The sequence below is a fragment of the Solanum pennellii genome, chromosome 5 (genome assembly GCF_001406875.1).
Source record: "Solanum pennellii chromosome 5, SPENNV200".
NCBI classification, from domain to species: domain Eukaryota; kingdom Viridiplantae; phylum Streptophyta; class Magnoliopsida; order Solanales; family Solanaceae; genus Solanum; species Solanum pennellii.
Window position 1 is genome coordinate 12,133,655 of NC_028641.1, and position 21,245 is coordinate 12,154,899.

The following is a 21,245-nucleotide window of genomic DNA, read 5'->3' on the forward strand; positions in this document are numbered from 1 at the left end:
CCAACCCTACTATTCCTAAGAACTCCAGTGAATGAAAAAGGGGGATTTTGAGGTGGACACTCTTCGTCAATTGAGATGAAGTGTTTAGTAGCAACCTCACTATTCCCAAGAGCTTTCCAAAGAATGGTTGGAGGTTGGATAATCTTCGTGAGTTGAAATGAAGTATCAAAAAGTAACCTCTAGAGATGAGTGCTCTTCGTGAGTTAAGATGAAGTACTTAATAGCAATCTCTTAAACTATAGTTAATGAATGTCAAAGACTCAGTGGGGGAGTTATGCATACCACCTAGAGGATTTGAAGAAGGGGTGGATACTCTTTGTGAGCAGAGATGTCGTATCTAATGCACCTCTGAAGATGAGTACTCTTCGTGAGTTGAGATGCAGTACTTAGAAGCAATCTCCTTATAACTTAACTGTGTGCCCGCATATGTTTATCTATTGGAGATCAAAGGTAAAAGCTAAGATAATGACCATACTTTAGGCAAGTGGGGTTCCATCATCTGGTAGGGGTTAATACCGAGATTCCATGTCTAGTTTTCATGGTCTATGTCGGTTAAAGCTAGCCCCCACAAACGAATGTAATGAACTAACTCTTCTTAAGGGTGTACTACTTAGGGTAGGTGGTGGAATGAGACGCTATTTATCCTTCGTAAAAGTAGACATTTGAAGGAAGTTTTGGTGTGTCCTTATATGAAAATATATGAATGGTTTACTATATAATGTTAATGAGGTAAGTTGACTTTATGTCTAATGTTAATGAAGCATGTTGGTCTTATGACTAAAGTGATGAAATCTATGTAAATGATGAATGTGATTTGCCTAGTCTATGGTGATTCTAAAGGAGCACTAAGGTGGGAGTAGTAGTATGGGATGCTACTTTCACATTGCACTAAGTGTAACTTGGGGGTTGTCTTGGAGGATGGTCTTTATATTACGTTACTAAAGACATGTATGTTTCCTCTAGTGTTTTTAGTAATGAGTGTTGACATGTTAAATTGAAATGGAGCATGCTTATCTTTGGTAGTCTTAAGGATCCTTAGGTGTGTAATGAAGATGTTGTATGGGCGGTATCTTTATGTCTTACCTAGGTGAGTCCTAGGATAACTTTGGATAGGAAGGTCTAAATGATAAAAATGGATAACTTGATGAATGTTACTAAATGTTGAGGTTAATGATGTTTTAGTTGTATATGAAATGATGCTTTGTAAACTTGATTCATGAAGGTTTTACTAAAATAGCATGAAAAGTATGTTTCAACTACAATGTACTTTTTAGCATATTTTTGCATATTACCATACTTAGTACAATGTTTGTACTAACTCCATATTCTTATATATTTCAATAAGTATAGGTGGAAGACAAGTGAAGGTTGTTAGAAGGGTAAGCTTGGGAAGTTGATTGTCTCAAGATTTGTATGTCCTCATATGTTTGAGGACATGAACTATGTTTCTTTTTGTTTCTTTCATTTAATACATTGTTAAAGACTTAGTATGTTTCTTTTAATGTAAAGGGTCGTGACCCTATGATATTAAGACGTGTCTAAGATGGCTTGAGATGCATTTTGTCATTTTTGTATATTTTTTTCTTATGAATCATTGAACTTCCTAAGCAAACAAAGGAGGAAGAGAGGTAGAAAAAACCAAAATGAACAAAGAGAGACAAAAAAAGTGTGCGATCTCTAGTTATTATAAAGAACCCACAACTGACTTACTGTTAGTTTAATAATTCAGTTTAGTAAATTAGAGTTCTGTTAGAAAATAAATTCTTATCTGTTTTGTTTGTCCTAGTCTTTAGGAAGTAGTTTAAACGTGGGATGTTACCTAGTTTTTAGGAGAAAATCTTGTTGGATAGTTACTATATATTAGCTTAACGTTTACTATGTTTTTGCATATAAGAATGACTGCATTGCAGTTTTTTTTCAGTCAATAAAAAATTCTCTTCTATCAGTCCTCTCTTCTTCTCCATTGTGTTTTACTCACACAACAATATATCTCTGGAATTAGTTTCTTTCCTATCAGTGGCATCAGAGCTGCAGGTTAGTTTCAAAAAGAAAACAAAGAGAGATATTGTGAGTTTATGGCTTCAGAGAACAACTTCGTGCAAGCAGCCATTCCTCGTTTTGATGGTCATTATGACCATTGGAGTATGCTGATGGAAAATTTTTTACGGTCAAAAGAGTATTGGCAAATTATCGAGGATGGCATCAGCGCTCCAACGGAAGTCGAGGCTTTGACGAATGCTCAAAAGATGGAGTTCGAAGCAAGAAAGTTGAAAGATTTGAAGGCAAAAAATTACCTCTTTCAGGCTATTGAGCGTCCTATCTTGGAAACTATTCTTTGTAAAGAAACTTCCAAGGATATATGGGACTCCATGAGAAAGAAATATCAAGGTACTGCTAGAGTGAAGCGCGCACAGCTTCAAGCCTTAAGAAGGGATTTTGAGACTTTGCAGATGAAGGAAGGAGAGTCTGTAATGAGTTACTGTGCTAGAACGATGGAGACTAGCAACAAAATGCGATTCCATGGAGAGAAGATGAACGATGTCACAATTGTTGAAAAGATATTGCGTTCTTTAACGCCGAAGTATGATTATGTTGTTTGCTCTATTGAGGAGTCAAAAGATATAGATGAGTTATCGCTTGATGAATTGCAAAGCTCTTTATTGGTACATGAACAGAAGATGAATCGAAATTCAACTTCTGAGGAGCAGGCCTTGAAGGCTTATACTTTTATTTCTTCCAATTCTAGAGGAAGGGGTAGAGGTAGAGGAAGAGGAAGAGGAAGAGCAGATCGTGGAAATAGAGACGGAGGCAACAAAGAAGGCTGCGGAAATTTTAGAGGTAATGACTACGGTAAAGGCAGAGGAAGGGATTTCGATAAATCCAAGGTAGAATGTTATCGTTGTCATAAATTTGGTCATTATCGTTCTGAATGTTATACTAGGCTGCCTGATGAGAAACAAGAGAAGTCAAATTTCGTTGAGAACAAAGAAGGAGAAACTTTGTTAATGGCAGTTCATGTTGAAAAAGAGCCTGACCAACAAGCTCTTTGGTATGTGGATACTGGTTGTAGTAACCACATGACTGGAAGTAAGTCTTCTTTTACTTATTTAAATGAAAGCTTCCGATCGACAGTTAGTTTTGGTGATCTATCTACTGTGAATGTGATGGGAAAGGGTAATATAAATTTTAGAACAAAAAATGGGTGTGTGGAGATCATATCTAATGTGTTCTATGTTCCAGCTTTGAAAAGCAATTTGCTGAGTGTCGGTCAACTGTTAGAAAAAGGATATGTCATCATCTTAAGGAATGATGCATGTGAAATTTCTAATTCTTCCAAAGGAATTATTGCTATTGTGAAAATGAGCCAAAATAGGTTGTTTCCTTTGAAGATTGAAAATGTTCATTCTTGCTCTATGGCAGAAGTGAAAAACCCATCATGGTTGTGGCATTTTCGATATGGTCACTTGAACTTTGGTGGCTTGAAGATCCTTCAAAGGAAGAGTATGGTGACGGGGCTTCCTGAAATTGTTGTTCCCTCCCAAGTGTGTGAAGAATGTGTTGTTGGCAAACAACATCGTTCTCAGTTTCCAAAAAGTAAGTCGTGGAGAGCCAAAGAGGTATTGGGGTTGGTACACTCAGATATTTGCGGGCCAATAACACCGATCTCGAATGGAGGTAAAAAGTATTTTATTACTTTTATTGATGATTATTCCAGGAAGACTTGGGTGTATATTCTGCAAGAAAAGTCGGAGGCCTTTAATGTATTTAAAATCTTCAAAGCTCGCGTGGAGAATGAGACTGGAAGAACTGTTAAGAACCTTCGAACAGATCGCGGAGGAGAATATTGCTCTAAGGTATTTGTTGATTTTTGTGAGACTAGTGGCATTCGGAAAGAGCTCACAACAGCATATACACCGCAACAAAACGGTGTGGCAGAGAGAAAGAACAGAACCATTCTCAATATGGTTCGTAGCTTGCTAGCTCGGGGAAGAGTTCCAAAGGAATTTTGGCCAGAAGCAGTGAATTGGAGCATTCACATCTTGAATAGATGTCCCACTTTTGCTCTTCGAGATGTTACACCTGAGGAAGCTTGGAGCGGAAGGAAACCGGCAGTAGACCACTTTAAAATTTTTGGGTCCATTGCTTATGCACATGTCCCAGAAGCAAAAAGAAAGAAGCTTGACGATAGAGGTGAGAGATGTGTTTTTATTGGTGTTAGCGACACATCCAAGGCATACAAGCTGTTCAATCCTTTGACAAAAAAAGTTGTGACCAGCAGAGATGTCATTTTTGATGAAGAAAACACTTGGGAATGGAGTATGGAGAAGTCTACTCCAATTGTGTTTGATACTGGAGCCGAAGAAGTAGCTGCGATGCCTGAAAGTGCAGAGAATTCAGCTTCTACAGCTGCTGGAATTCTACCAGCTGTTGCTGAAATTTCACCAACTGCTGAAACTGTACCAGCAACTTTAGAAGAGACTGATGCAGCTGAACAGCCTCTTCGTCGTGCTCGCAGAAGGCCCGCATGGATGACGGATTACAAGGTAACAGGAATTGATGTTAATGAAGATGTTTCCCATTTTGCATTGTTTGCAGATTGTGATCCTACAACTTTTGAGAATGCTGTCAAAGAGGAGAAATGGAGGAAAGCTATGGATGATGAGATTGATGCTATTGAAAGAAATGGAACCTGGGAGTTATCAGATCTTCCGAAGGGGCAGAAAACCATTGGTGTCAAGTGGGTCTATAAGACAAAATTGAAAGAAGATGGTGAAATTGACAAGTATAAGGCGCGATTGGTGGCTAAGGGATACAAGCAGGAGCATGGTGTGGACTACACTGAAGTGTTTGCTCCAGTCGCAAGGCATGACACCATTAGAATGGTAATTGCCTTGGCGGCACAAAATTCGTGGCCAATCTTTCAATTGGATGTCAAATCAGCTTTCCTACATGGATACTTGGAGGAAGAGGTATTTATTGAACAACCTTCTGGTTATATTAAAATTGGAGATGAGCATAAGGTATACAAGTTGAAAAAGGCTCTCTATGGACTAAAACAAGCTCCACGAGCTTGGTATAGTCGCATTGAGGCTTACTTTCTAAAAGTTGGTTTCCTGAAATGTCCATATGAGCACTCTCTTTTTGTTAAAATTGGAGAATTTGGGAAAATGCTCATTGTGTGTTTATATGTTGATGATCTTATATTTACCGGGAATGATAGTGCCATGTTTTCTGATTTTAAGAAATCTATGATGGATGAATTCGAGATGTCTGATCTTGGTAAGATGCATTATTTTCTTGGTTTTGAAGTAGTGCAATCTGATGATGGTATATTTGTTTCCCAAAAGAAATATGTGTGGGAAATTTTAAACCGATTCAAGATGAAGAATTGCAATTCCGCCGATACTCCAGTTGAGTTTGGCCTGAAGCTAAACAAAGCTGGAAGAGGAGCTAAGGTAGACAACACACTCTACAGGCAAATTGTAGGTAATTTGATGTATCTTACTGCCACAAGGCCCGACATCATGTATGGTGTAAGTCTTATAAGCAGGTATATGGAGAGCCCGACAGAAATTCACCTGCTAGCTGCCAAGAGAATCCTTCGCTACTTACAAGGAACTAAGGATTTCGGTTTGTTCTACAAGAAGGGTGAAAAATCTGATTTGATTGGTTTTGTTGACAGCGATTATGCAGGTGATCAAGACGACAGAAAGAGCACTTCAGGTTATGTTTTTGTGCTAGGCACAGGGGCTATTTCATGGTCTTCCAGGAAGCAAAAAATTGTCACTTTATCGACTACTGAAGCAGAATTTGTTGCTGCTACAGCCTGCGCTTGTCAAGCTATTTGGTTGAGGAAAATTCTTGAAGAACTACGATTCAAACAAAAAGGAGCAACTATAATTTTCTGCGACAACAACTCTGCCATTAAGCTATCGAAAAATCCTGTTCTACATGGAAGAAGCAAGCACATTGATGTGAAGTATTATTTCCTGCGAGATCTCAATAACGAAGGAACAGTAGAGCTGCAGTACTGCCGAAGTGAAGATCAGTTGGCGGACATTTTTACTAAACCTCTCAGGTCTCTCCCTTACCAAAAGCTGAGGAGGTTGATGGGCATCAACACAATGGAAGAGTTCAAGAAGCTGAAGTTAAACTGAAGCTTGAGAGTTTTCAGTTTAAGGGAGGGTGTTAGTTTAATAATTCAGTTTAGTAAATTAGAGTTCTGTTAGAAAATAAATTCTTATCTGTTTTGTTTGTCCTAGTCTTTAGGAAGTAGTTTAAACGTGGGATGTTACCTAGTTTTTAGGAGAAAATCTTGTTGGATAGTTACTATATATTAGCTTAACGTTTACTATGTTTTTGCATATAAGAATGACTGCATTGCAGTTTTTTTTCAGTCAATAAAAAATTCTCTTCTATCAGTCCTCTCTTCTTCTCCATTGTGTTTTACTCACACAACAATATATCTCTGGAATTAGTTTCTTTCCTATCACTTACTAGATTAGATATGATGGATTTTTATATTATTTTAGGCATAGACTAGTTGTATGCTTGTTATGCCTCATGCGATTATAGAACCTATATAATCAAGTTTTAGTTTCTTAATGGTCTAGCCTTAGAGTGGAAACGTAGTCTAAAAGTGCCTAAGGTTTGATACTTTTATACCTTAAGGCTAGAGAGTTCAGTCTCCAAGGGATGAAAATTTGTAGTCTCTCTTTCTTCATTTGTGTTTTTTCTACCTCTCATCCTCTTAAGTTTGTTTAGGAGGTTCAATGGTTCACTAGAAAACAAATTTACAAAAATAACCAAATTAATCTCAATTCATTCTTATACACAACCAATATCACAATACATATTCGAAAAAAAAGGTGTGAATGCCAATCACATACCGGTAGTAATTGGTTCAGTGTCAATTCCTAACTCTTGTTGTGGTTGCACAAAAGATTGGGACACGGTTTTGTCACAACAAGATGCTAGCACAGATGTAGAGAATGGGATTATTAGACAATACTTATAATACATGTTCTGCATTTACGCTATCATCTTATTGTGAGAAAATTTTTTCCCTATCTTTTTGCAATCATAAAGAGAGTTCAAGATTGATACTGAAGATCCTAGTTACTATTTGTGGCATATGCTAAGTGTTTCAGTCATTTTTTATGAATATACTTCTTGTGTAGAAGAACGGAACTAAGGTGGATTTTTTCTTATTTGTAAATCTACTATCTAGTGAATGGTTGAACCTCCTAAATAGACTGAGGAGGAAATGAGGTAGAAAAAGCATAAATGAAAACAAAATCCAGAGCGAAGTTGTTAATAAAACTAGTAGGCAAAAGTAATGCTCAAAATTGAGGTGGATGTTCATGGAAAGTTCATTGTTGTCATCCAAAGACTTGGTGAAGAAGGAAACTTTACCACAGAAATGTATTGCTATTTCCTTTGATATTGTCAATCCCTGAGATTTACGGGCATATAGATATAATCTAGCTAATAATTCTAGGCTGAAATGCGAAATTGGTACATTGATCTCTCTTGAATTATCTTTAGTCATTGTCTGCACACGTTATGTATTTAAAAAATAAAGGTATCATGTATGGTGTAACCTGTCTTAGTTTATCTCTTTTGGGTATAGCATCAAAGAAACCTGGCTTATTCCGGTTTCAACAACTCACACATGATTATACCTGACCCGAATATTATTTTTAGGGTGAACCCATCTGCGTCCCGTTAAAATTGGCATGAAATATCACATATACACTTTAATTATTCTATGTTCATTTTGAACACCTATAATAGTCATTTACTGTGTCATTTCGACGCTTTATTTGTATTCCCAGATCCAACTAAAGCGTTTGTGACTAATGCTTTTGCAGGAAAAATAGACAAATCTTTAAGTGACAAGTGGACTTTTTTCTTAAAAGAAAAAAGAATCACTTTTAATTCCTTTTTTTCTCCGGGTCTGTAATCCCATGCCCTAGACCCCATTTCTTCATCTTCTTCTTTTTTAACTCCACCAAGAACGCATAATCTATCACTAATCTCAGTAATTGCATTCTTCATATTTTGTGCCTTGAAATTTTTCTTTTCTTCTCTGTAATTTCACTGCAATTTTGTTTTTAGAAAAAATAATTTCTCCTCATCCATTTTCTATGCTTAATCTCTTCTATCCCAACCCATTTCCTCCATCTGTTTTTTCTTTTCTATTATGTATTTTTTTCTTTTACGAACACTCATTATAATGTAGTAGGAGATACAAATAAAAGAACTAACTTTTTTGAAATATTTATTTCCATTGTAGTCGGAGAGGATCCGATAATTATCAACTAAATAATTTCATTATTTATGTCTCCTCTAGTGGATATGGTGCAAAAGAAGTGGAATTTTTTTTTTTTTGTGTATTTTGTATTAGTATTGAATGATGGATAAAAAATTAAATTATATTTTCAGGGAATAACCATAAAACTAAGTAGTATACATGCCCAACTAAAATAATATATTTTCTCAAAATTTAGTAGGTGATGGGGGATGGTCTATGGTTGCAGAGAAAATGAGAGAGCGGGAAGGAGTAAAAAAAATAATCAATGGAGAGTGGTGAAAGATTGCAGAGAGAAACAATGAGGAAGAAGAAGAAAGAGAAAAAAAACTCACCAAAAAGGCTCTCAAACGCGTATAAAATACGTGGTACACAATTACTATATTGAGTCAGCAAAAAGTGTATTAATGAAAATGTGCAGCCTACATAAGATTTTTAAAACGATCACAGTTTAATTAAAGTGTCTAAGTGAATTTTTTTGTGAAATTTAAGAAGTCACTGATGGGTTTCCTCTTATTTTTATACTGATTAACATTTTGCATAATTTGTGATGTAGTTGATATGTTCTTAAGATGATAAATGACATGAAATTTGTTCACCTTTTGGGTCAACCAATAACCTAAGGAGAAACTTCCTGCTCTTGAAGTTCCCAAACATAAGCAGTCGAATTGTTGGTAAGATTGTAGCTGATTAAAGTGTATAAAAGGAAATTGGTGATATGTCAGTACACATGGGCTCTCTAGCAACATATATGCCATAAAATTAGTAGATCTAGTGTTCACAAATGCATCACCAATTTCATGTCATGTAATTTCATTAGCTACAATCTTATTGATGCAATTGTCACACCGTGCACCACTAATGTTTGGGAACATAAACGGGAGGAAGTTCGTCCTTGCGGTTACTATTTGATCCAAAAGGTGAATAAATATGCATATACTTATTTCTTATCTAAACAATATATTGATTGTATCATAAAGTATGCGAAATATTAATTAGAAACAAAACAACAAATGATTTGTTTATAATCAAGTGCGGGTTGATGACGCCAGAATAGGTCGGGATGTCTTTGATAGTATACAAAAGAGAGATGAATCAAGAAAGTTGTATTGAAAAGGATATCTTTAATTTTCAAAAACATAGCTTGCACAAATGAACTAAAGAGGATCCTTGAAATATTAGTGCCCCAGTTCCGTAATACAACCTAGAACTTTAGTCAGAACGGATTTGTGTGGCCATAAATTTCGGGGAATAACAACACTAGAAGAAATTATAGTATATTTGTGAGGTAAATTACCTCATTCATGAATTTTTGGCATGAACTTCATGAATTTGACAAGAAAATTACCTATTTTTATTTTATGCCTTTCCTTCGCCTAATGGTCTTATTAATAGTACTACTCTACCTTTTATTTTCTTCGTTAAAGATTGTTTTGCTCAAAATGTTAATTTTTTCCACAATGGTGGGAGAAAAGAACTTTTAAATGATTAAATATAGAAGAAATTCTATGTTGTTGAAGGGTTTAAGAAGATTTGAACTCTTGTTTTACCATTGTCGGTCATTCGACTCAAGTTGGACTTTGGCAAATATATCCATTGAGAATTATTTTTTTTGGACAAAAAAATAAACCCAAAATATTTCTCGTGGCTGCATGAATTGAAGTGCGTACAACAAATTAATGCACGGTGAAGAGACACATCTCTTAAGTCAAGGGTGTGCACTAGAAGTGTTAACTGCACTTGGACATGTGTCACTGCACAAATACAACACAACCTAAAAAAATGCAATTTTACACATTTTTTAATTCGACGAAGAGCCTTCTAATGTTTACTACTAGGATTATAAGTATATCTACTTGATAGACTAACAACATAAATTATATTAGGACAAGTAAAGATCACCATAAGCATTACAATCCCAATTATTTTAGCATATTTTATTTGAAAAACACTAGAATCTTTATACTATTACAAGTGAATTCTAGTATCATGAGCAGATCTCCCTAAACTACATAAAAATAATTAATTTTTTTAAACTTGATTTTAATGTAATGAGACCGACACAAAGAGAAATCGTCAATATTTCTTTTAATTGTGATTCCTAAAATTACATCTACTTCATAATGATTTTCGATTTCAAACTTAGTAGACAAAAAGTTCTTAGTTTCATCAATAACATTCATTTTTGGACAAAAATTAACAAGTCATATACATATAATAACACAATTTAAACCTTTCATTTCGGAATAATCATAGGTATAAGATTAATTGACAAGAAAATCACTATCCACTAATGTGATATTAGACTTTTCATACCGCTTCTTAGGTGTCTAGTTTACTCCATACAAGGACTTACTCAACTTGAATATTTAATTATCTTCTCCTGGAACCACAAAACCTTTAGGTTGAGTTAAATATAACTATTCATCTAGGTAACCATTTAAAAATATTGTTTTGACATCCATTTTATCACTAAATCATGAAAAGTCGAAAAAGCAATAAGACTCCTAACGGTCATTATTTTTGTCACAAGAGAATAAATATCAAAATAATTAACATATTTCTTTTCTTTAAAACTCCTCATCAAAATTATAGCCTTATATTTATCAATTGTAGCTTTGGGTCTCAATTTCTTCTTATATGTCCACTTGCTACATATGGATTTACAACCTTTAGGCAAATCAGACAAGTCTGAAGTGTGATTCGAAACTATAAAGTTTAATTCATTTTCAACACCTTCTTTTTAAAATATCACATATATTGATCTCATATTATAGAGTTTAATTCATTTTTAATATCATCTTTTCAAAATATCAAATATGGTGATCTCATTGCCTCATCATAAGATTTAGGTTCTATTAACTAGACAGACACTAAATTTTATATCAAAATTTTCAGTCAAAAATACAGTGATAAAATCATGACAAAGTTGTTGTCAATTCTACATCATTTACTCCTTGTATGTTCATTTTTATGCTTCTGAGAAATAACTTCGTAAGAAGAAACAACATAAGGATCAACAAACATAAATGTAGAAGCATCATTTTACATATCACTAAACACATTATTTTTCAAAGGAAATTTGCTAAAAATTCAGCAACTCAAGATTCACAAATAGAAAAACTATTTTAAAAACAAAAATCTATATGCAGCACTCTTTTCACATAACCAATAAAGACAATGTCAAAAATCTTACAACCTACATTTACTCATTTAAAATCAGGTTGTCTTACCTTAGCCAAAGACCTCAAAACTTTCTCAAATTTCAAATTAGGAGAAAATCCTTTCTAAAACATATATCATGTCTTGTCTAACGTTTTATGAGGGACCATTAAGAATATAACATGCAAATAATAAAGCTTCCCCCTACATGTTGTTTGACAGACTCGAGCTTAAGATTATAGAATTTATCATTTCGTCAAGGGTTTTATATATTTGTTCTGCTACACCATTTTGTTGGAATATAACGAGCACTAAGCTCATGTATGATATCATTTTTCTCACAAATATACTCCAGAGTTTTCGTATTATAGTTACTGCCCCTACCAGATCCAAAAATCTATTGATTTTCCTGTCTAATTTACTTTCTACTTGGAATTTGAAGAACATACTTTCAACCTCATCTATAGATACTTTACTATATACCTTAGTGTATCTTGAAAATTAATACTTTTTTCCACTTTCTCAAACAGTATTCTTGAAGTTTGTTGAATTTGAATATATTAGTTCAAAAAATTGAATTTTTGTACTAATAATAGATTTCAAACGTTTCCTTACATAGAAATTAATTCTATTTTTCTAAGTCTTTTGATAGAAGCAATACTAACATGACATACTCTACCATAACACAAATTAATAGACTTAACAATATAAGCAGAATTTGAAATACTAGCATTATTGATAATCTATTGAACAATGTTAAACACAAGTTATTCTCCACTAAGATATCCATTCCAAATAAAGTCTCCTCCCTAAGAAATAATTATTTTATCACCTTTAAACATAGTTAAAGGCCTACTTTATTAAGAAGTACTCCAAAAACTATGTTTTTACAGGTAAAGTACATACAAAACATTATTTATGGCTAAACTTTTTTCTGATATTTCAGTTGATATCTATAATTACTTCAAGTTTGTGGACATTTTTAAAGCACAACACATTAGCCTAAAAAGTCTCAAACATCTTCATACCCTTGTTGAGAACATCAACAGTCAAGTTCTCATATTCACAAATTTGTTCCATGATTAGCTTATTGTCACCATTTGAAACTTAATACATTGACCATCATATTTTTTCTTTCATGCATCATAAACTGTATATTTTTTCTCAAACTAACATATATTTTCTAAGCAAATATTTGATTAACAAATAAATCAAAAAAATGATAAGTAATTGGTTAAAAATCGCCAGTACAAGGTTTGTTAAACAAAATATAATCAACTTCTAAATCATCAAATAAACTAAGATGTTTATGTAACCAGCGTTTAGAATTATTATCATCCAAATACTCAAGCTTTGAAAGATAAGAAAAAATTTTATTCAACGAAATAGTCATTTATAAATATTGTATTTGGAAAATTGCTTTCAAATTATTAGGGAAATAATATAATATTGATATCGGACAAGAATTAAAATATTAAGTGAATTATGACAAACACTACGTAATGACAAGTCACTGCCATGAAAGTAATTTTGGCCTGACTTTGATGTTAATAGTTAAGTCCAGTCACTCTCCAAGCTTCTACAGATCATCCAAACACGTGTACTCGTGGTTGGAAGTTTGGAGTTGCAAAAAACAGTTGTCTAAATATTCACAATAGGAAGAAAAATATTTCAAACAAAACATGAATAGGTGAAAGAGAGATTTTTTTTTCTCTTCTACATATTTTGTTCACAAATGATACTCCTTAAATAGGAAGAACATTTATGTTTTCATCCATCGTAAGAATGAAAGTAGTCAAAGTAAAATTAATGAACTGAAATATTACTTTTTCTTTGATGAAATTTTTTTCATAATGCAAAGTAATTTGAGTTTTCTGAATAGTTTCAATATTTTCGTACGAAGTGAAAAAATATCACTTGAATAAATGTGAACCATATAAAAGGAAGTAGCTCTCCTATTTCACATCATTTCACGACTTAAATGTTCACATAGATTAATGACGGAGAATTCTTAGATGTTATTATCCTTTGAATTAAATAAAAAGGAATAAAATCTACAAACCTGAATCACCAGGACAACTGTTGGAATCAAGAATAGCTCTACGGGGGAAAAACTTCTGAAGAAGGTAAGCAAAGCTTCTAAGAATCATTATTGATATAAGGGTCTTCAAAGAACTAGTCTCCATGAAAACATAGTCTTCTACCTTAATGCAGCCTCCATAACTCTCAGATGATAACTACACAATAAAATCAACAAATATATTACATAATTATTACTCTATTGAGTACAAGCTCCTACTTATAGGAGTTGATTACACTAGAGAATACAAGTCATAGATTGACTACAAGAGTCCTAGTTATACTTCAAATAAAATTCTAACAATTATGTTAATACAAGTAGGCCTTCACTACTAATAAAATAAATAAAAATTAGTGTTTTTTTTGAACTAAAATAGGCTCCAAAATAAACTCAAACAATACAAATGCATGTCATTTTGGCTTTGGATCTATTTTTAGTAACAAAATTACTCAAAATATCATACTCATTTGTTTATTTTTAAATATTTTTCCAATGGTAGGATCAATAGTGACAAAATAATTATAACTCATCTCCTTATAAATCATGTATTTAAAAGGAGTTGGTACCTCCAAGAATGATGCATAGTGAAATAGTACTTAAATTTACACTAAAAGGAAACATTGAAGCTTGACGACTTGATTTAAATTGAGTTTCTCATATAGTTAAGAAAGTAAAATCAAGGTAAAGAGTTAGTAGATTTTGAGTTAATACAAGTCATTCAATTAAAATTTTAACCAATTACAAGCATGCGTCAAACTAAATAACCAAAAGATAAGTAGAATATTGACGTAAATAATATGTTTGACAAAATACTATTTGTATCATTTATTTTTGTATTAAAGTTGCAAAGAAATTTTTATTCCAAATCGAAATGTATAGAAAACTCGGAGAAAAAAGAAACTAACCATTAGTCTAATCCAATTCCTTTTTAATTTTCAAACTTAGAAGATAACTTACTACATGACATGTACCATACCAAAAAATAGCAGATCACATCAAAAATCAAATAAAGGATCTTCGTGAAATATAACTTTTTAAGGGTCAATGAATTGAGATGATAAGTTAAGAATTGTACAAATTTGAAATTGAAAAAAAAAGATGAAAATGATCGAGAAGTAACCTTGAATTATCTTCTGCATCTGATGGCAATGATTAAAAAATGATTGTTTGCTTTGAGAAAAACTTCTACAACATAGATATTTTACAATTGAAGAGCTTTAACACAAGGGAATTTTTTTCACTACATGTCCCCTTAAGTACATACAATTTAGGCTTTTATTATAACCAAAAAATTGAAGCCCAAAGAATTTTCGATTTGAAAAGCACAGAAGGGGGAATAATCTCAACAAAACTTGGGGATCCAAAATTTGAATGGTTGATCTTTGAAGAGATAAATTCAGAAAAATAGAAAAAAAATATATTGAACAAAAGGTGACATGGGTGGGGCTATCTGCCCCTAGAATAATTTAGGGACATGGTGACGTTTTGGAGGTAGAAAACTTGATGGATTGAGCTCAAAATCCGGTGAAGTTTTGGGGGTTTGCATTTTTCAAGGATAGGGGCTGCTAAGGTTTCCAGTTCATTTGGGAAAGAAAGAAATGACAAAGAAAAGAAAAAGGATAGACGTATTTACTTGAGGGGTTTGGGCCCGGGTTTGATGAATGATAGTGTCTGATTGGATAATATTTGGGCTGAAAGTGGGTTTGAACAAACAAGTCATTTGTATTTTAGCAAAATACATATGCTTGAAATAATTCAAAATCGATAAAATTGAAAATGAGATAAATTATATCTAATTATATATCAAGCTTATTAACCTTTTAACAATGTAGAATAATTACTTTGATGGAAAGACATGTTATGATAAATAATTGAAGGAGAATAAGGAAAAGGAGAATGAAGGAATATTGATTGTATTAAAGTGTTAACCTAATAAGGTAATACATGGGAGATATATATAGGAGATATAGGAAGGAGTACTAATCCTAATAGGACTAAGATTAAGGAGTACTAATCCTAATAGGACTAGGATTAGTACACAGTAAATACTAAGATGGTTGATTTGTTGTCACAATAGAGTATCTGTTATTATCCCCCCTCAAGCTGAGCAGAGCGGAAGCGAGCGGAAGCTTGGAACTGAGGTAATCGTTCTGTCGGCTCGGAAGAGGCTTGGTGAGAATATCAGCCGGTTGTTCTTCAGTGGGTACATACTGCAGAGTCATGGTGCCGGCCTGAACTTCATCGCGAAGAAAGAGACAATCGGTATCAACATGCTTCATTCTGGTGTGTAGGACGGAATTCTTGGCCACACAGATGGTTGATTTGTTGTCACAATAGAGAGCAGGAACAGTGTGAGTGGCGCGGAGTTCGCGAAGAATATATGTGACCCACATGGTCTCAGCAGCAAGAAGAGCAAGGGCGCGGTATTCCGCTTCAGTCGAGGACAGAGAGACCTTGGGTTGTTTTTTTGTACACCAGGAGATCAAGTTCGGTCCCAAAAAAAACGAGAAACCCCGATGTAGATTTCCTGTCATTTTTATCATTCGCCCAATCTGAATCTGAGAAACCCCGAAGCTCCAAGTCCCCGGGTCGAAAGAGTAAACCACGACCAAGAGTGCCAAATATGTACTTGAGAATGCGTTTTAGACAATGGTAATCATGTTCACTTGGTTGATACATGCGCTGAGCAACTCGGTTGACAGCAAACTGGATGTCAGGACGGGTAATGGCCAGATACTGTAGAGCCCCAATGAGGCTGCGGAAGTGGGTGATATCGGCAAAGGGGGTGTCGGCTCCATTCGTAGACGAAGAGACTGCCATCGGTGTTGGTTGACTGGTGCATTTTTCCAGTCCAGCTTTCTGCAACAGATCTCGAGCATATTTTGACTGATGAAGAAACAAGCCGCTGCCTGTCCGAGAAACCTCCATTCCCAGAAAATAATGTAACGGGCCAAGGTCCTTCATTTTGAAGGTAGTATGCATAGCTCGAGTGACATCCTGAATGAGAGCTGCAGTAGAGCCTGTAATAATGATATCATCTACATAGACAAGAAGAATGACTGTACCGTGTGCTGAATGTCGAGTAAACAGACTCGTGTCGTGTACGCAACACGTGAAGCCGAGTCCCTGGAGGAACGTTTTCAGACGTGTGTACCAAGCACGGGGGGCTTGCTTGAGCCCATACAGAGACTTCTGGAGTTTGCAAACATGTTGAGGGAAGCGGGGATCAACATAGCCCGGTGGTTGCGTCATGTAGATAGTTTCATCAAGCATGCCATGAAGAAAAGCATTGGAAACATCCAACTGATTGATGAGCCAATTGTTGCGCACGGCGAGTGACAGTACCAGGCGAATGGTTTCCTGCCGAATAACAGGACTGAATGTCTCGGAGTAATCAAGCCCATACTCCTGATTGTAGCCTTTAGCAACCAAACGAGCCTTGTACCTGGAAATACTGCCATCCGCATTGTGTTTAATTTTGTACACCCATTTACAGCCCACTGGGTGCCGCCCATGGGGCTTAGGTACAAGAACCCAAGTTTTCTGATCAGTCAAAGCCTTAAACTCGTCATCCATAGCATGACGCCAATAAGCATTTTTTGAGGCAACAGAGTAGGTTGTTGGTTCACTATCGGGAAGGGGTGTATTTGGTAGTATGGTAGCCTGAAAGGTTTTGGGTTTAAAGATACCGGCTTTGCCACGGGTTAACATGGGATGAGTATTGGGGGGTGGCACGGGCGGTGGTGATTCGGGGGTGGCCGGGAAGGACCCAAAACGGATCGGGCTGGAGATGTTGTGGGTATGGGGTGGTTCGGGTTGGTTGTGAGTGTGGGTGGTGGTTGCGGGTGTATTGTGGGTGACGGTCGAAGGGGTGATGAGGGGTGGTTGGGTAGTGGGTGGAGGTGTGGGGGAAGGTGGTGAGGGACCCTTTGAGTATGTTTGAAAAAGGGGAAGGACGCCAATGAATGATGTATTTGTGGAGAAGGAAATAGATTCGTAGGGAAACTCATTTTCGACAAATTTGACATGACGAGATATGTAGACTTTATGAGTTTGTGGGTCAAGACAGCGATAACCCTTGGAGGTAGGATGATAGCAACATGATCGAGGTTGTAATTTGTGAGTAATATGAGGGCGTAGCCAAGGGTAGGCAAGACACCCAAAGACGCGGAGGTTGGTATAATTGGGAAGTTCTTGGTAAAGGAGTTGATAGGGTGATTTGTTGGAGAGAGTGTGACTGGGCATTCTGTTAATGAGGTAGTTTGCGGTGGCTAGAGCTTCTACCCAAAAGGAGACAGGGAGATGAGATTGATGTAGAAGAGTAACCACCGTTTCAATGAGATGGCGATTCTTACGCTCAGCCACCCCATTCTGTTCGGGAGTGTATGGACAGGAGGTTTGATGTATAATTCCCAGGGATTGCAGAAACTGGCCAAAGATGTTATTGACATATTCCTTTCCATTGTCACTTCGAAAAAGTTAAACATGAGAATTGAATTGTGTTTTAACCATTTTTTCAAAAGTGAGAAAGGTGGTGTATGCCTGTGATTTGTGTTTTAGTGGGTACAACAAAGTGTATTTTGTAAAATCATCCACAAAACAAATATAATAGCGAAAACCAGCAAATGAAGGAACAGCAGTAGGACCCCATAGGTCAGAATGAATAAGTTGAATGGGTGTAGTTGTACGCTTCTCAGATAAAGTAAAAGGTAATTTATGAGATTTAGCAATTGAACAGGAGTCACAATTTTTTACATGAATGGAAGAAAAACCTAATTGAGACATTAAAGAATTTATTATTTGAGTAGACGGGTGACCCAGACGACTGTGCCACAACAGACTATGGCCATCAGCCGAAAGAGCCACCGGAACCACGGGAACTCTTTCTGAAACTGGGTGGGCAAACGAACTTGTGCGAGAAAGAACGTACAGACCATGCTCACAGGGGCCCTGAAAAATCACCCTCTTGGTAGTATTGTCTAGGATCTGAAAATCATTAGAGGTGAACAAGAGTGAGCAATTATTGTCTTTTGTGAATTGGTGAACTGAAAGGAGATTGGATTTAATAGAAGGGACGTGGGTAAGGTTACCTAGGTGAAAGATAGCGGTGGGGGTTTTAATGGTACCCGTGCCAGTGTGAGAAATATTAAGGGACTCACCGTTGCCAACAGTAATACCATTGGAGCCATGATATGGATTTGGAGCGTTAAGCTTGGATAGATCAGAAGTAACGTGCATGTTGGCCCCAGTATCCAACAGCCATTCAGAGGAAGGGCCGGCTTGAGATGCATAATTGGCACGGTTATCACTATTTCGGCTCTCCTCATACCGAAACCAGCAACGAACAGCGGTGTGTCCTGTTTTCTGACAGATTTGACAAGTTGGACGATCCCGCTCGTAAGTGCCCTGCCCGCCGCTGGAAGATGACTGCCCGCCGCTGCCGAAGGAGTGCAGGCTGTTGTTGCTGCCGTGCTGCTGACCGTCGTACGGCGGACGACTGCCCTGCCGACCGCCGCGCCCGCGGCCTCCGCTGTTTCTGCCGTAGCCGCCGCGGCTCCCCTGCCGGCCGCCACCACGCCCCCCGCGATAGTTCTGGCTTGCGGTGAGGGCGGTGGCCGGCTCCATAACAGCGGCTTCTCGGAGAAGAAGTTTGCTCTCCAGATCCACGTTGATTTCTTCACTTTTTAGCCACGAGGAGAGAGTAGCCAGGTCAACGGGCGTTGGACTGATGCGAACCGCCTGTTTAATGGAGGAGTAAGCTGCTGGGAGCCCCCGAACGACGCACATGACGAGATCTTTTTCAGGAATGATTTTGTTCACGGTGTCGAGGGCTGTGATGATTGTAGAGACCTCGTCTAAATACTCCGCCATAGTTTTCGTGCCTTTGGTAATTGTGTGGAGACGATCCCGCAATTGAAAAATATGAGAGTGGGAAATTGATGCATAGTGTGTTGCGAGGGCCGTCCACAGGGCTGAAGCAGTTGTGTAGGATCGGACGTGTTTCTGAACCGTGGGAGTGATGACCGCAATCAAACATGATCGGATCTGGCCATCCACGGCTTTCCAGGCGGCATGGGCCGGATTGGTTTTTTCTGATTTGTCCGTGGCGGTGATGACTGCCGGCGGCGGTTCTGTGCTTCCATCGACGTATTTGAGAAGGTAATTGGCCTCAAGGGCTGTAAGAACGGTGATTTTCCATGTAGGGTAATTTATGTCTGATAATTCTTCGGGAATCAGGGCATGAAGATGCCTGAGAAGGAGTTTAACGCCAGAAGGAAGTGAATCGAGAGGATCCACCTCATTTTTCATGGCTGCCGCCGCCCAAGAGAAGAGAGGGAACGGTCGGTGCCCTAAAGAGAGAAAAAAAACCTAGAGAAAAGAAGATCTAGGTTTTCTGGCTCTTGATACCAAGAAGGAATATTGATTGTATTAAAGTGTTAACCTAATAAGGGAATACATGGGAGATATATATAGGAGATATAGGAAGGAGTACTAATCCTAATAGGACTAGGATTAAGGAGTACTAATCCTAATAGGACTAGGATTAGTACACAGTAAATACTAATATTATTTAATACTATTTATTTAATACTATCTGTTATTAGAGAATAAGCAGAAGAAGATTAAGGAGAAGAAGGGAGAGGAGGAGGAGGAGGAGAAGAAGACGAAGAACAAGAAGAAGAGGACGATGAAGAAGGCAGAGGGAGAGGGGAAGGGGAATAATTAGAAGAAGAGGAAGAAGAGGACGAGAAGGAAGAACAAGAAGGAGGAGAATGATGAAGAGGAATAGGAATAGGAAGAGGAAGATGAAGTGGAAGTGGAATAAGAGGAAGGAGGAGGAGTAGAATAGATTCAATATTTTATAACAATATAGAATTATTCAAAACATTTTTGACGCACTTTTATCCGATTAAATAGTAAAATTGTCTAGAAAATAGATTGCATAAATTATCTTTTTTTCCTTTTTTATTTATCTTTTCCTTCATTTTTTTAACAAACAATTATACATCTAATAATTAAATAAATTAACATATTTGCTATATCTAATTATGTTTCATGAGTTACTAAATATTTTTATCTATTTGCATTCTCTACTTAAATACCATATGTCGTCTGACCAACCTCCTCTTACAAAATTTTTCATGATTTAATCCATCTATAATAATAATCTTCCATAAAGTTGTTAGTTATTAATTTTTATTTTCACCTTATTCTATTTTAATCAATATATCTTTTTCCTTTTAAATGTTTTCTTTTGGTTCATCATCATGTAGTTAACAATCAAAAGAGATGATACAGAAAAAGTCTCCTCAACTCCCTTTTACCAAATTTTCCATAATTTAATCCATCTATAAATAACAATCCTCTATAAAGTTGTTAACTACTCATTTTTAATTTCTCCTGTTATTTTTAATCAATATATATTCTTCCTTTTAAATGTTTTCTTTCGTTGGAATTTGGTTCATCATCGTATTGTTAATAATCATTTAGAAAAAGTGATGTGACAATTTATAATCACTTTGATAAAGATTATAGATATATTCTTCAAAATTTTATTTTACGCCAAGCACAAGTTCATCATATGAAAAGAAAGTTCAGTTGTAGTAAATTTATCAAAGAAAAATGATCAGAGTTCTTTGATTGTGTTTCATCAAAAAATGTTCAATACGGTGACCAAGATCATCAAGA

General features: G+C 36.1%; 1 protein-coding gene across 1 annotated transcript; it reads left to right on the forward strand.

The window, feature by feature from the left end:
• Positions 1 to 2,075: 2,075 nt before the first annotated feature.
• On the forward strand, positions 2,076 to 2,950 carry LOC114077138. The gene is made up of 2 exons (XM_027916828.1): positions 2,076 to 2,885; positions 2,942 to 2,950. The coding sequence occupies exons 1-2, from the start codon at positions 2,076 to 2,078 to the stop codon at positions 2,948 to 2,950; spliced, it is 819 nt and encodes a 272-aa protein (XP_027772629.1).
• The last annotated feature ends 18,295 nt before the right edge of the window (positions 2,951 to 21,245 follow it).